The sequence below is a fragment of the Eschrichtius robustus genome, chromosome 4 (genome assembly GCF_028021215.1).
Source record: "Eschrichtius robustus isolate mEscRob2 chromosome 4, mEscRob2.pri, whole genome shotgun sequence".
Lineage (NCBI taxonomy): Eukaryota > Metazoa > Chordata > Mammalia > Artiodactyla > Eschrichtiidae > Eschrichtius > Eschrichtius robustus.
The window spans coordinates 133,122,521-133,138,764 of NC_090827.1; the positions used below are offsets into that span (position 1 = coordinate 133,122,521).

General features: G+C 34.2%; 1 protein-coding gene across 7 annotated transcripts in view; it reads left to right on the forward strand.

Moving 5' to 3' along the window:
- BLTP1 (bridge-like lipid transfer protein family member 1) overlaps positions 1–16,244 on the forward strand; it is a 211,242-nt gene that overhangs the window by 86,307 nt on the left and 108,691 nt on the right. For all 7 annotated transcript variants that reach the window (XM_068543392.1, XM_068543385.1, XM_068543389.1 and 4 more), the window contains 8 exons: positions 800–919; positions 1,621–1,901; positions 6,756–7,006; positions 9,662–9,920; positions 11,107–11,950; positions 14,210–14,280; positions 14,826–14,999; positions 15,484–15,604. In XM_068543392.1, the coding sequence (XP_068399493.1) occupies positions 800–919; positions 1,621–1,901; positions 6,756–7,006; positions 9,662–9,920; positions 11,107–11,950; positions 14,210–14,280; positions 14,826–14,999; positions 15,484–15,604 (2,121 nt within the window). The remainder of the gene's footprint in view (positions 1–799; positions 920–1,620; positions 1,902–6,755; positions 7,007–9,661; positions 9,921–11,106; positions 11,951–14,209; positions 14,281–14,825; positions 15,000–15,483; positions 15,605–16,244) is intronic.

Consider the following 16,244-nt stretch of genomic DNA (forward strand, 5'->3'; position numbering starts at 1 on the left):
CCCTTTGCAGTCAGACACTATTCCATGCATCCACTGATATTCTTTCTGTCACTTTAGATCAGATTTTTTTTAAGGTCTATTTCGTGTGGAGGAAATATATTAGTATAGAGCACCGACTATCATGCAAGACACCTGCCTTCTAGTCCTGGCTCTGCCACTGATGAGCAGAGTACATGCTCTTGGGCTGGTAATTTATTCAGGGCTGCCATTTCCCAAAGAAGTTCAGTGAAGTTGGGGATATGTATGTTATCTTCCAACCTGATCATGACCAAATCTATGTTTTAGGAGTAAAACAAAAATAAATCTGTGTGGCTTTTCCTAGATATCATCATAACATTTACAGTTCATATATTTGTGGATGTGTGTAAAAGTGTGCATGTGAATGGAATATGAAATACTCTTAAGAAAATCTTACAACTTTAAACTCCTATACAGTTCTTATAAAGCTGTGACATTGTTTATCAGTTTCCTTTGGCTGTTCTTTTTGAGTTTCAATAACAAGTTTTAGATGTATTCTGTCAGTATAGTATTGCCACATGCCACTTTTGAATGAAAGTGACACATGGTTGCTTATGATTAATTTTCTAATTGGCAAGACTTTAATTGCTGATTATTTTATTTATCATTATAAATATATCTAATGATAAATATATAATTTATCATTATAAAAAAGTGAAATTTAATTGATATTTTAAAATACACATGTAACAAGACTTGTGTTTATTTAAATAAGCAGATTTATGTATCAAAATAATGAATTGATGGTAAAGAATTAGATGTTCAATCCATTTCATTTTAGTTGAGTTGTATTCCTGGGCCTTGTCCAACTTCAGATGATTTGAAGTATACTATGACTCGTTTAGCAGTAGATGGAGCTGACATTTATATTGTGGAGCATGGCTGTGCTACAAATATAAAGGTACACGTTTGTCTATTTCTTGGCCAGTGTAATTCTTTTTCCTTTTTGCCAAACCAAACCTCCATTTCTTGAAATAAAACACATATTTATAGTTTGCCATCTCGCAGAATAGTACAGAATTCTAGGAGATAGCTTTCTATTTTATACCATCTGTGTTCTCTTCCAGTCATATTTTTAAAGGCACACTTTCACTACTTTTTTACTCTAACTGAATTATTGTAACCTTGCTTTATGGCAGGGATATAAACTGGTAGTGTGCTTATACGGCAGGAACATAAATTGGTAATGTTTTTAAAAGATTTAATTTTGAATTCCTTTAGGTTTTATTCATTTATATTTCCTGTCTGGCTTCTGGAAACATTTGTTTGCCACTGCTGCTTACTGGTTACTGTTTAAAATCGAGCCTTGTTAAGATTCTGTGATTTCATTACTTACTACTCTTCTAACTTTTCTTTCTTCCATCTCTCATTTTCCTTTGGAATTGTGTTCTTTTCCTTCTATCCTCTTTTTTAAATTGAATGTTTATTTTTATTCTGTTGCATTTATCTTTTCTATTTCCCCTTTCTCTTTTTTCCTTTCCCTTTCTTTTCTTCTTCTATGTTTCATGCAATTTGAAATAATTACTTATTCTATAGTTTACTGTAAGTTGCTTAAAAATACAGAAACTACAGTTTTGTTTCATTTTCTTCATTCAACTTTAGATGGGTGCAATTCGGGTTGCAAACTGTAATCTCCACAATCAGTCGGTTGGGGAAGGAATAAGTGCTGCAATTCAGGATTTTCAAGTGAGACAGTACATTGAACAATTGAATAATTCCAGAGTTGGACTTCAGCCTGCAGTACTACGGAGGGCCTACTGGCTTGAAGCTGGGTCAGCCAACTTAGGACTTATTACTGTTGATATTGCATTAGCTGCTGATCATCATTCTAAACATGAGGCGCAAAGACATTTCTTAGAAACTCATGATACCAGAACTAAGAGGTAAGTGAAATTTAGGAATGGTAATAGTCTCAAGTTCAGATGAAAATTACTAGATAATTATAGAGGAAATTCTACTGTTAAGAATGGAATAAGAATGTGTAAAATAAAGACCGAATGTGATTGTGCTGGGTATACCTCAATGAATAAATAAAGATCTTATATTTAAGTAATCACATTGTATACATCATCTGATGATGGTGTGGTTGCTGGAAAAAAACATTATTTTTTGATATGTTTCTAAGCCCATGCTGTGTATGTCAACAGTGAAACAAATATAAATTACTGGCCCCCAAATAACCTTTTGTAAAGCACTACACCCCCTTGTCTCTCACCACAGCCCTCCACTTCCAATATGTCATTCCTAGAAAACACCATTACTAATCACCATTTATTCTACAAAACTTCTTTTGTAGGCCTTCACAACTGCAGGGAAGACTCAGAGTACCTAAACCTTAAGAAATGATTATATCTGCTTTTTAAAAAGTTGCCAAAGCTTCTTACTGAATTACATCTGTTTAAAATGATAGTATGACTTTTTCCATCCCCATCTCTTCCCTTCTAAAGTTTATAAAGCTTATTTTAAAAATAGAGAAAACTATTAAGAAATAAAGGAAAATAATTATAGCCCTACTACACTGAATTTGTTACATTTCTTTCCAGTATTTTTAGTGTATTTTTCTTATACTTGAAATCATCCTGTATTTACATTTAAAAATTCTGCATGTATGTAATGTTGCCCTTAAAAAAAACAAAAGAGCCCGTTTTTTGGTTTGTTTTTACCAGCAAAATGAGTTTTTTTGGGAATAGCGAAGAATTGCAATTCAAAACAAGCAAACTGTGGCAAACCATAGGCAAGTCTGGAGAACAGAGGAGAGGAGAGAACAGAGGAGAGAAGGGAGGAGACTGGGGAGGCTGTGGTGGCTCTTCGTTGGCTGCAGCCCTTGGGCAGCTTGTTTTTGCTGGGTCAGGAGGCTGGCATCTGTAAGCTGTGGACTGATAAAGTTCCTTTTAAACAAATGATAATGCACCCATCAAAAAGGTATACTGTGCTTTACTTAGCCATTGCCCTTATATTAAATACATAGATTGTTTCTAAATTTCTCATTATACATCAAAGCTTTTCCCACGATTTCTGGGTATTTCCTTTAAATAGTTTCCTTAGAAGGTTGTATGACTGACTGTGTTAAAAACTGAGCTTTCTATATGCATTCCCGAACTACTTCCTAGAAAGATTATTTCATTTTATATTCCCAGTGGCTTTTTAGGAAAGTCTCTGTCTTACTGCACCTTTGCTACCCTTTGAGTGTTTTATAATAACGGAAAGGTGGTATCTCTTTGCTTTATTTTGCATTTCTTTATTTTGAGATTAATACTTTTTTCAAACATTTATTGGCTATTTTTATTTCCTCATTTGTGAATTGACTGCTAGTAATCTACATACATTTATTTATTGGGATCTTGGTATATTTCTTACCAATTTTTAAGAGCTCTTTATAGATTATCGCCCTTTTTTGATCCCTGGTGCTAATATTTTGCAGTTTGTTTCTTTTATTCTTATGTAAACAGATTTTAATTCGTACGTATTCAAATATGTTAACCTTTCCCTTTTGTAATTTCTTGTACTAATTTGAGAACACTCTTTTTGCTAGTAATCGCGTGACCCCTGTACTTTCTTATTTTTTTCTATTCCTAACCATCTTGATTTTTTTATGGTGTATGTGCATTAATACACACCATCTGGATTTTTTATGCTGTGTGTGTATTAATACAGTCAAGGATGTAAATAGATTTTTCTGCAAATATCTATTCAGATATAGAGGAAAAACTCTAAACCATCTGGATTTTTAATGGTGTATGTGCATTAATACAGCCAAGGATGTAAATAGATTTTTCTGCAAATATCTGTTCAAATATAGAGGAAAAATTAATACCTAACACATACTCATTTCACAAAATGTTTAAATATTTTCATCTATTAACTTTTCCCAAAGAACTATTTGTCTAGTTAAAAGAAATCCCTTTGAGGTTTTTATTGAGATTACATTAATCTTTTAGGTTTATTTAAGATGCTGATATCTTGTAAATCTAAGTACGAAAACTCATGTGTGGAGAATATTGTTTAAAGAAACTTTGGTTTCTTTGTTAATTATTGCTCAGGAAGCCAGTTAGTATGAACACAGTGCCTGTTCTGATAGGTCAGATGGTAGTACCAGTCGTCAGTGAAGCTAAGGAGGTGGCTCCATGTGATTTAAGGCCTCATTTAGGTTAGTTTCAGTGCTCTGGTTTGTTAAGAACTGTGAAGAGTTTGAGATTTTATCCTACTTACAAGCTGACAAGTCATCCTGCCACAGTTTCCTGAGTGCTGGCAGAAGATATAAGAAACCTGGTGAGAGACAGAAGACTTTATTACTCACAGCAAAAGCACTAGCCAGAGTCAAATGGGTTTGCATTGGTTCCCTGTGCCCTCCAAGTAGGATTGCCAGATAAAATACAGGATGCACAGTTAAAATTGTTTCAGATAAACAACAAATAACTTTTTAGTATAAGTACACCCCACATATTGCATAGGACGAACTTATTTTTATTTATATTTTTATTTGCTAAACCTTGTACCCCTATCCCTGAGTCCCATGGGGGTGTCAGAAAAGACCCATGATGGATGATGGATGTTTGCACATAGTGGGATGCATTACAGAAGAGGAACACTGAGCTTAGGGATTCTACCTAAGAATAAAAATTCTACTTTTATAATAAGTGGAAGCAAGCCTGCTCTTTTCCAGGGTGAGACATTACCTCATCCCTTAAAGTTGCTTACTATCAGCACAATCCTGAGAAATGGCCTGGTCAGAGCCTTGCATTCTTGGCGTATCCAGCAAGAACAGGTAGGGCTGTTTAGGGCCCGTGGTGAATTGCTTCTCCCTACATGGTAGCTCATTGATCTTCTGCTTTGGCTGCCTTAGTGCATATTTGACTCCCAGGAGTTTTGGGGAGTAGGTGTATTCATTTCTGATAAAACTGGAAAAGTTACTGGACTCCCAGACCATTAGTTTCATTGGATTAGTATTTCTGAAAAGTATAGTTCCTAAACCACCAGCACCAACGCCTCCTTGGAACTTGTTAGTAATCAGGCCTTCCCAGACCTCAGTCAGTAACTCTGGAGGTGGAGCCTAGCTCTCCATATTTTAATAAGCCCTCCCGGTGATTCTAATGCAAGCTGAAGTTTGAGAACTGCCACATTGGTTTATATAAAGACAGAGAAGGGGAGCTTACATTTGTTGTGCAACTTCTGTATTCCAGATTTTGCATCAGGTGCTTTACATATGTTATACATATTTTTCCTTCTGTCTTCTCTAGATGGATGTTCTTCTTCTAATTTGATATATTAATTTCTTCACTTCTAACTTGATATATTTATTCCATCTTATTTTTCACATCTCAAATATTATTTTTTGAAAGGTTACGTGCATTTTCTTTGTCACAACACCCTGTTCTTTTCCTCAGAGCATTTACTATAATTTATGATTAGATATTCTTATTTGTGGCCTGTCTTTGCCTCTGTACTGTAAACTTCATATGGATAAGGCTATGTCAGTTTTGCCTAGCACAATACAAGGCACACAGTAGATATGTTCAGGAAATATAAATGAATGAATGTAAAGTGAAAATGCAATACCTATTCTGTCTTCCTATGAGAACCCTGAGGATCCAGTGAGACAATGCATATGGAAATGCTTAGAAAAATGGACTGTTAATATGAGGTTTTATTATTTAAAGTAAAAAAAAAAAAAAAAAAAGGAATAAAGATATATTTCCCAGACTTATATAATATTTTTTAAGAAAGGGGAGTTAATAAATGCTGACAGTTTTCTGTGGGGGTCACTCACAGAGCTTGAAGAATTTTACAGACATTTTACAGAATTTTACAGACATCTTATTGTCTTAATTCTCAATACTTTATTCAGAGTCCTTATTACAAAATCATTATAATTTTTTTCCCTAAAATGTAGAATGGTGCATTATTTTGATTTTATTGAGAAATAATTTTTTACTTGCCCTGTATTTATAACATTTTGGTGTACTAAATTTATCAGTGAAATAGGCTCTGAAATGCTAAAGATAATAATCTATTAAGCGTAATCTATACTAATAGTTTTGTCTATTTTTAAAATTTTTATTCATTTTTTAAAATTTTATTTCTTTTTGGCTGCGTTGGGTCTTCGTTGCTGCGTGTGGGCTTTTCTCTAGTTGCGGTGAGCGGGACTACTCTTCGTTGTGATGCGCGGGCTTCTCATTGCAGTGGCTTCTGTTGTTGCGGATCACGGGCTCTAGGTGCACGGGCTTCAGTAGTTGCGGCACACGGGCTCACTAATTGTGGCGCAAGGGCTTAGTTACTCTGCAGCATGTGGGATCGTCCCCGACCAGGGCTCGAACCCGTGTCCCCTGCATTGGCAGGCGGATTCTTAACCACTCCGCCACCAGGGAAGTCCCTTGTCTATTGTTTAGATTAATGTTTAAATTTTTAGTTCTTTTGAGAATGTTTACTGCTGTCTTTAAACTGGATTTAAATGTCTAATTTTTATATATATGCTTCTCTTTTAGCTCTTTGGTTTTTGTTTTTTTTTTAACATATGCTCTATTTCTCATTATTGTTCCTACCTATTTTCATCTCACCATGGTGAGACTGTTTTTTTCTTCTTAAGAAAGGCAAAATAATTAAAAAGTCCATTGTATAAACAAACTTCTTTAAAAAGTAATAACAGTTATATTTAATTGATTATCTGCTCAAAAGTTTCTGATTTCTTAATGATTTTTTGTTGTTGTTCTTTTGTTTGTTTCATTTTGGGTTTTGTTTAGGTTGTGGTTTTTGTGGCCAGATGATACCCTGAAGAATAAGAGGTGTAGGAACAAGTGTGGTTGTCTTGGTGGCTGCAGATTCTTCGGCGGCACAGTAACTGGCCTAGATTTCTTCAGACTTGAAGAGCTGACACCTTCCAGTAGCTCTGCATTTTCAAGCACGAGTGCAGAGTCTGATATGTATTATGGACAGTCCCTGCTACAGCCTGGAGAATGGATCATTACTAAAGAAGTTCCCAAAATTGTAGATGGTAATGTGTTGTCACTTGTGTTAATCTTTTATTATCTTCACCCCTTTGCCATTCTGAGAGAAGTTCAGTGTTACTTTGTTCAACTCAGTTTTTTGAGCAGTCTTAACACGTAGGGTTTAGTATAATCTGTCTTTGTTTTGCAGGTGATTTAACTCTAGCCAGATAAGACTAGTGAGTTTTTCAGAGTTGCACAAGGCAAAAGCAGATCTACTATTCAGATCTTCTGCTGTTAACATGGGTGATTTTTCCTAGCCCAACTTATTCTAAATATTTCCTTATATATCATTATTTCCCTAGAATCCAGATTCCAGAAATATACTTAGGAATAGCTATGCTTTGAGGAAACGATTGTTTTACCAGCTTACTTTTATAGGAAAAACTTATCAATAGAAATATTTATACTATTGACCCTCATTTTATTCACTACTTTTGCAAAATATTCTTCTTACTAAAACTGTACATGTCAAGAAGAGAAATTTGGTCTTAGAGCCTGTAGGATAACTTTGCAAATACATGAGTTTGATATGAACAGTGAATGGTGGCTTTAGGCATACTGGATTTATATTTATCTAGCATCTTTTCTCCAAAGACTTCAGAAATGCATTTTCCTGTGTGTTTCTTAGTTGTGTATTCCTACCATTAAGTGCAATACTTACTGCTTAAGTTGCCATGCTGTCAAGAAATGAAATGTAGAAAAGTCTTGATATCTCACCAGTATTTAGCTGTTTTCCCTTGATCCATTCAGAAACATTAACTTAGCTCTGCCTTTTGTCAGTAGACAAAGGTAGAAAAGAAGTAGTTTTAACTTTAAGAATTTATTGGATTAATTTTCATGTGTAAGGAACTCTTAGAGGAAAGAGCTAGACTACTACATATGCCAAATTCTTGTTTAAATGATATTTCACTGAATATTAATAAATTTGTACATGTTATTTTAAGATTACTTGACTTCAGCAGTTTTACTAGAATAAGAGCAGATTATCTTATAAAATCAGCAAACACCAAAACTTCTTAACATTTAAAGGTCAAGAAAGATACGGAATAAAATTTACTTAGCTGTCTTCTTATCATATTACTTTCTTACTTTTGAATAATGTTTGTTTTTAAAGGTGTTCACAGGCATTTCTTATTTCATCCACAAACTACCATGGGAGTTTTTTATTTTCCCTGTATATGGTGAAGTAACTGAGGTCATCACTGAGGCTGAGTTGCATGAAGTCAAAAAGTCATGTATGTGGCTGGGCATAAACTAGAATTACAGTCATCGAAACCACTTTAGTTCTTTCCACCCTACTAGAGCTGGCACTATTTATAAAGACATTGTTTGATTTTCTAATCTGCAGTTCAAAATTTAACTATCACAAACTCAAGGAAGAAAATCTACAGGGAATTCACACATGGTATAAAAGGGAGAAAATAGCAATTTCTCTAACAGTAAACAAAAGAAACCTCATTTTAGTTCTTATAACGTGTAATAGGGAGTGTCTGTGTCCTAGTGATTTTCTCAGGAATGAGCTGTAATTGGTAAATTGCCATAAGTTTCTTGTGCAGGGAAGATTGGAATTAGTCCCTGTGTAAGTATCTGCGTTTTCCGGGAGCCACATGTAGATGTACAGTGTCAGGATAGAATCAAGGAGGGCATATCAATGGAACTAAAGAATTTCCTTGGAAGGTCAGTGAACACTAGTTTCCTATCACTTAGAAATGACTCAAACCCATTTTTCTTTTGAATTTTGTTGGATTTTTACATTTGTGGTGGTAGAAGCAAATAATATTACTTATACTGTAAGTTCTTAAGTCTTCTTACTGCTTAAGTTCCATCTAGAAGTGCCTTCTGCTTGGAGAGATGTTTTCTCCTACTAGTATGTTCTTTCTTGAGTAGCACAAGGATGGCTGGAGGAGAGGAGAAGTAGGGCGGTGGTTATTTTTTGGATCTAAGCAGCTATAGAATTCTCCTTTTATCCCTCTCCACCTCCAATTTACATGACACATCACAGGGCTCTTATAAAAGGCTGAGAAAATGTTCCAGATTAAAGAAAACATGACAACTGAATGTAATAATATACAGATCTAGATTGGATCCTATACTGGAGAGGGCAGAAGTGCTTTAAAGGACATTATTGGGTCATTTGAGAAAATTGGAAAGCACGTGGTAGACTAGATAACAGTATGGTATAAACACCAAATATACCAAGCTGATAATTATACTGTGTTTTTTGTATTATTCTTAGGAAATAAACCTTTAAGTATTTAGGGTAAAAGCCTACTACATCTGCAAATTACTCTCAGATGGTTCCAAAAATATTATGTCTATTTTTAAAAATAGAGCAAATGGGGGCAAAATATTTAAGATAGGTAATTTCGAGTAAAATATCTTTGATGGCTTGGTTACCACTCTTGAAAGTTTTCTAAGTTGGAAAATTTTCATATAAATAGCTTAAAAAAAAAGAAAAAATTCACTGTGTATGGACTCTGGATTCATACTTATGTGATTATCTTTCTGTAGTGTTTAGCATATTGCTATGTGAAATTAGTTACTTGTGCTTTTTAAAAATGATTATATACTTAAAAACAGGGAATTGGATTAAGTTATCATATTTTTCATAGATTGCTTTTGAAATTATGTTTATGTAACTCACTTTTTTGTTTGTTTAGGTAATGTGAATGGCGTGAAGAGGAAAGAATGGGAAAACAAATCAGTGGGAATAGAAGTAGAGAGAAAAACTCAGCACCTTAGTCTTCAAGTACCATTACGATCTCATAGCTCATCCTCTTCTTCAGAAGAGAATAGTAGTTCTAGTGCTGCACAGCCTCTACTGGCTGGTGAAAAGGAAAGTCCCTCTTCTGTTGCCGATAATCATTTGGTTCAAAAAGAATTCTTGCATGGTACGAAAAGAGATGATGGCCAAGTAAGGTCAGTATTCAATTAGATTTAGAAACCTGATCGTAGGATTATAAGTGCTTAAAACTGTGGCAAGAAAAACTTCTCTCCTCTCAACTCACCTGTTGTAGAGAATTTTTTCTCCTCCTGAACTTATTTTTAAATGTCCATTTGCTGTTGTTTTTCTGATTACAAAAGTAATACATATATGTTCATTCCAGATGTTAGGAAAATACAGAAAAGTATAAGAAAAATGAATATTTCTTGTCATCCCACCACTGAGAGTGAACCATTGTTAACATTTGGATATTATCCTTCCAGTGTGTTGAATATTTTTTGGTCCTTCTTTTGGCCCCTAGTTGATTACTTGCTTCTTGAAATACACTCTCCTCTCGACTTGATAGCACATTTCAGATTTTCCTCCCATCTCCTTGGCTTTTCCTTCTCCGTCTCTGTTTCCAAGTCCTCCATTTTTTTCCCCTCCCCGTGTTCTTTCTCTTCCTCTTATAGCCTGCCATTTGTTAAATGTCATTATCCCTTAAGACTGTTATGTACCCTTTTCTCCACTGACTCTACACTGTTTCCCTAGGCAGTCTTAGTAACTGTTTGGCTTCAATTATGATCTGTAGCTAACATCTTATAAATGTTAAAAACTCCATCCAAAACCTTTGTCCCTATGAACCTAGCTACCTTCTTGATGTTTCATGGAGGGCTCAAACTCAGCATATTAAAAAATGATCTTGTGCCTATCATGTTCAACTTGTTGTGCCTCAGTAAACGGCACTAGTATATCAGTTGCTGAAGTCAGAAATATTGGGGTTATCTGTGACTTCTCCCTCTCCTTTATTTCCTCTCATTTAATCAAAGGCCCCTGGTATATTTTGTTATATAAACTTTTAAAGGATGTGGGGGAAAAAAACTTATAAATGCTTTAGTGTTCATGGATTATGGATAGAAGATTATACTCTGGGTTTCTTTAAATTTTTATTGTGTCTTAAGTTGCCTCAATTTTTTTTTTTTTTTGGGAACTATGTGGGGTAGGAACATATATTGTACTCTTTTGCTACTTTGTATGGATATTTTATTGCAAAAGTTTACAGCTTCCTTTATTTGTAAAATAAATGATTAATATATACAGAAAGGATTTTATAAGTACTTCTATTTATACTTAAATTATATGGTGTGCAGTAAATGTTAATAGTTTTTCTTTCTGTTTTAGCATTCCTACAGAAATTTCAGGAAATAGCCCTGTGTCTCCTAATACTCAGGATAAGTCAGTAGGTCAGTCTCCTCTGAGATCTCCCTTGAAACGACAAGCCTCTGTATGTTCCACCCGACTTGGAAGTACCAAGAGCCTTACTGCTGCCTTTTATGGGGACAAGCAGCCTGTTACGGTTGGAGTCCAGTTTAGTAGTGATGTCTCCCGAAGTGATGAAAATGTACTAGACTCACCAAAGCAGAGAAGAAGTTTTGGTTCATTTCCATATACACCATCAGCAGACTCTAATTCATTTCATCAATATCGATCAATGGATTCCAGCATGTCAATGGCTGATAGTGAAGCCTACTTTTCTGCAGCTGAAGAATTTGAGCCCATTAGCAGTGACGAAGGCCCTGGAACTTATCCAGGTAGAAAAAAGAAGAAAAAGCAAGCCCAGCAGATTGACTACAGTAGGGGTTCCATATATCACAGTGTAGAAGGACCACTTACTGGCCATGGAGAAAGCATTCAGGATCCCCAGACTCTGCCATTCAAAACTCATCCTTCCCAGGCTTCCTTTGTTTCTGCATTAGGTGGAGAGGATGGTGTTATAGAGCATCTGTATGTTGTAGAAAGTGAGAAAACTACTGTTGTAGAGAGCGAACAGATTACTTCTCAACAACCTGTGATGAATTGCTATCAGACTTACCTTACACAATTCCAAGTAATTAATTGGTCAGTGAAGCATCCAACCAACAAAAGAACCTCTAAGTCCTCATTGCATCGCCCCCTCGATCTGGATACACCAACCAGTGAAGAAAGCTCATCATCATTTGAACAGCTTTCTGTTCCAACTTTTAAGGTATAAGCCAAATCATTAATTTCCACTGATAAATTTATGTAGGAAAATTGATTTTTAAGATATTTAAAAAATTACTCTCTCAGTCATTTAGCTACTTTTCTGAAAGATAAAATTCCCGAAGTCATGGCTTCATGTACGACAGTAGGCCTCAGGTTTATTGATGAGTATTATAAATTTAAGCATATAAAATTAAGGAATAGTTTCAGACTTGATTGTCAGAATATTAACAATTAACGTATGGTCTGTGTCTACATTATATTCTAAGATTAGGATCATGTCTCTGTGAATTCATATTTTCTGTGTCTTAAAAGTAAAATTTCGAAATAGTTTTTAATTGTTGGTGTTCTATTATATTAATCCATAACTGCTTCTATGCAAATCCAGTTCTGTACACTTGGTATTTGAGATCTTATAATTGAGTATTAATTAATTATTGTCCTTTTCTGTAATGTATTCTGTAAATAGCTTTTTTTTTTTTTTTTTAGGAAAGCTAAAAAGAGGTCAAAATAAATTTAGTGATAATATCCAATATGAAGACATTTTTATAAAATCATAAATTTATAAGAGAACTTTTTATGATTTTAAAGACCAAAATTGAGCATATAAAATCTTATGGAACTGATTAACAATTCAAGAATCTCATGTGGTATATAGTAACGTGTACATATATACTTGTTTAAAGTGTCTAAATGTTAATATTCTCATTATAAATTCAGATATTTATTATATACTACTGTGTGTCAATCATTTGATATTCAGTGGTGAGGGAAACAGACATGGGGCTTATAGTTTAGGGTGAGAGACGGGCAGTAAATAGATAAATGGCTAAGTACAGTATATCATTATAAATTCAGAAGTCTTATGAAGATAAAGGATACTGGGATAGAGAATAATGGGGGGTGGGGCTGCCTAGCTTGTATTGACATGAAAGGTCTGTCACAGGAGGTAATATTTAAACTGAAACTTAAAGGATGAGGAGGAACTGAGGAAGGGAAGACTTAGGGGTACTATATACTATATTCAGGGCACAGGCATCGGCCTTGCTGAAGTTCTAAAGTGGGAAAGAAGTCAGTGTGCATGAGACATAGTGAGTTGGCAGAGAGCTTTGCACATGGTGAGGTTAGAGACCTGAACAAAGGCCAGATCATTAAGGACCTGTAGACCAGGGTATCAGTAGTTAGAATTTTAATTTCATTGGGAAATTCATGAGAGCTCTAAGGAAATGTGATGTGATCTCATGTACTTCGGCTACTAAGTGGAACAGAATTGTCATTACGCAAGGAGGAATTGGGGTGATCACCTAGGAGGCTGTCGCAGCAGCCTGTGCAAGAGATGATGGGCTTGGACTTAAATAGTGACGGAGATGTGATAAGTGGAGTGAAACATCCTTAGAGATAAATGCATTTGAGTAATATGTATTGAAGGAAGACGAAACATAGAGTCACAAAATTTTGATTTTAAGGTTGTGCCCATTTCTTATCTTGCCTAAGATAAGTTACCCATGCCAACATTTTAAAATGTTCTCTTTATTCCATGTGAAAATATGTTGGTGAATGAATGTTCCAGTATAAAACTGAATTGCGCTTGCTGTGAAAAATAGAGGTTAGAATTGCTGTGAGACGTTAGAATTATTGTAGTATTTTCAATAAATCTAGTTTGATTAGGCAGTCAAATCTCTGGAGAAAATAAGGCAAGGAATTCATATCTTTAAACAACTTCAAAAATAGAACATAAGAAAGTTATTTTTCTTCATTAAATCTAAATAACAGGCTAGCATTTAAAGGGGTTTAGTTTGGTTATTCAAGTGCATTATTTATTTTATTTGTTATCTTTTATGGATGTAAAATACAATCTAGCTTTTCCTATAATTTAATGTTACTCTGGGATTCTTTCCCACTTAAAAGTTGATTGTGCTACAAGACTCTAAAATTAGCTTTTTCTAAGAAAAGCACAATTTAAAGAGGAACTATAGAGGAAAAACATTTGAAGCACTTGCTTTTAAGCTTTAGTTGTATAGTCTACTCTCGTTGCTGAATCCTCACAGCCCTACTCTGTCATTTGTCTGAATAATTAGAAAATGAAATTGCCAGTTGAATATTTTCTGTGATTTTTTTCAATTTGTTAAATATTTATATCATACATGTCAAAATCACATTAACAAGGTAATTTGGATTTCACAAGTATCAGTTTATAGCATAAAATTACAGAATAATTAATATTAAAATTCTAGTCTATAAGTAATGTTTTATATTATTCTAGGTTATCAAACAAGGGCTCACAGCTAACTCTTTACTAGACAGAGGGATGCAGCTTTCAGGATCAACTTCAAAGTAAGTAAAAATTATATACTTTTGAAGTTTAAAGTCAGTCTTTCTTGATTATGAGATACATAGAGTTCATTCTGAGAAATAACCACTCTTTACTTGACTGTAGTCTTTATTTTATGAATAAATTGACCCAAATAATTCAACTCTGTTGTCTTTCATGGCTTTGCCAACATGTATAAGCAGTCAGTAACATTTCTTTTAGACATACTATGCAAACCATAACTTGGCATATTAAAATTGGGAACTAACAAGAATTCAGTATTATAATTTTCATATTTTGGTAAAGCCCTGCCAAGTAAATATATCAAAAATTATTTTTTTGTCATTTGATGTATTAACCATCTTTGATCAGTTTGCATTTTACTGCCTCATTTGTCTTGTCCTTGAAGGGTATTTGGGACATATAATATCTAGTCCAATTTCATGAAATTTTTAGTTGAAATAAGTATAAGTTTAAGGGTCACTCATCTTAAGGAAGCTCCAACTTCTATTTTTTTCATATATATACTGGTCTTTTTAATATATACTTTGCTTGTTAAATTGCATAGTACACCATATACTCCTCTGGAAAAGAAAGCTGTTGATAACACAGATGATGAAACATTAACAGAAGAGTGGACCTTGGATCAACCAGTCTCTCAGACCAGAACAACAGCCATAGTTGAAGTAAAAGGAACCGTTGATATTGTTCTGACTCCCCTAGTGGCTGAAGCTTTAGACAGGTATTAATTTTGTCTAAAACTACAACTACTATTTTATAGAATAATAAGTGTATGTGATATAGTATTTTCATGAAAAAGAATGATGATGGCTATTTTGATTAAATAAAAATGAAAATATATTTTAAAAGGACTATGTTTCAGTTATCATTTGTTACTTTTTCAGCCTAAATAATTATATATTGCAATATTATAATAATTATATTACATTGTATTTTCTACTTTTTGCTTTTGGGCTGATAAGCATAAAATTTATCAACTACCCAGGAACTAATTATTAAGTTTGATATTCTTACTGCTGTCTGGTTAATGAAGGTATAAAGAGGAAATAATAATTGTCTGTCCTGCAAGGAGATATAGTCTATCTAGGGAGACAAAACTAAGATGAATAAAATCTAGAATGGAACATAATGGGATAGATTAGATAAACTAGATCATAGTATTAAGTGATATTAAAATGTTTCATATACTGTTTTTCTTCCCTCAGGTATATTGAAGCCATGGTTCATTGTGCTAGTACTAGACATCCAGCTGCAATTGTGGATGATCTACATGTCAAAGTCCTCAGGGAAGCTGTCCAAAATAGCAAGACTACCTTCTCAGAAAATGTAAGAACTTTTTGTTCAGTGAGTGTGGCAAATTGAGTATTCTTCACAGGTACATAATATCCAAACTTGAAAAAAATTTGAATATACTAAAATCTTATTAGTCATTTAAATTGGAATACGTGAACATTTCTAAATAATCTTTATATGTCATTGGCTCCATAAGAGATAGCATAAGAGGAGTAAAATATTTATTAAAATGTAGCATTATTTTTTCTTTTATTTTGGAAGTAGTTTAATTCTAAGCCTTTCCTAAAGAGCTTTGGTCCTAAGTGAGTGAGCATTGTTTAGGACTGGTACATTCATTGTCTGAGAAAGCAAATCTGCATATTATTTTGGCTTTCCTCTGTGATTAGATCACTTGTATCTTAATATTTTTGAGGTTACTTTTGTTCACCTCGGTGAATCAAGTCACTGTCTTCTGGTGTGCGATAGTTTACTTAACACTGTGGGCCTAGTCACAAAGCCAGTTTCTCAGCAGTCGTATCCTGGTGATTGATCCTCATCTAGTGATGGTCCACTTGACTTTCAGATTTATCTGAGTCGCATTTGGACTAGGGACCAGAGGCAAGGTGAAAGTAAAGCTGATTGTTTTTAGTGATCCAGTTGTTCAAAATATATTGGCATTTCACGTGATAGGTAG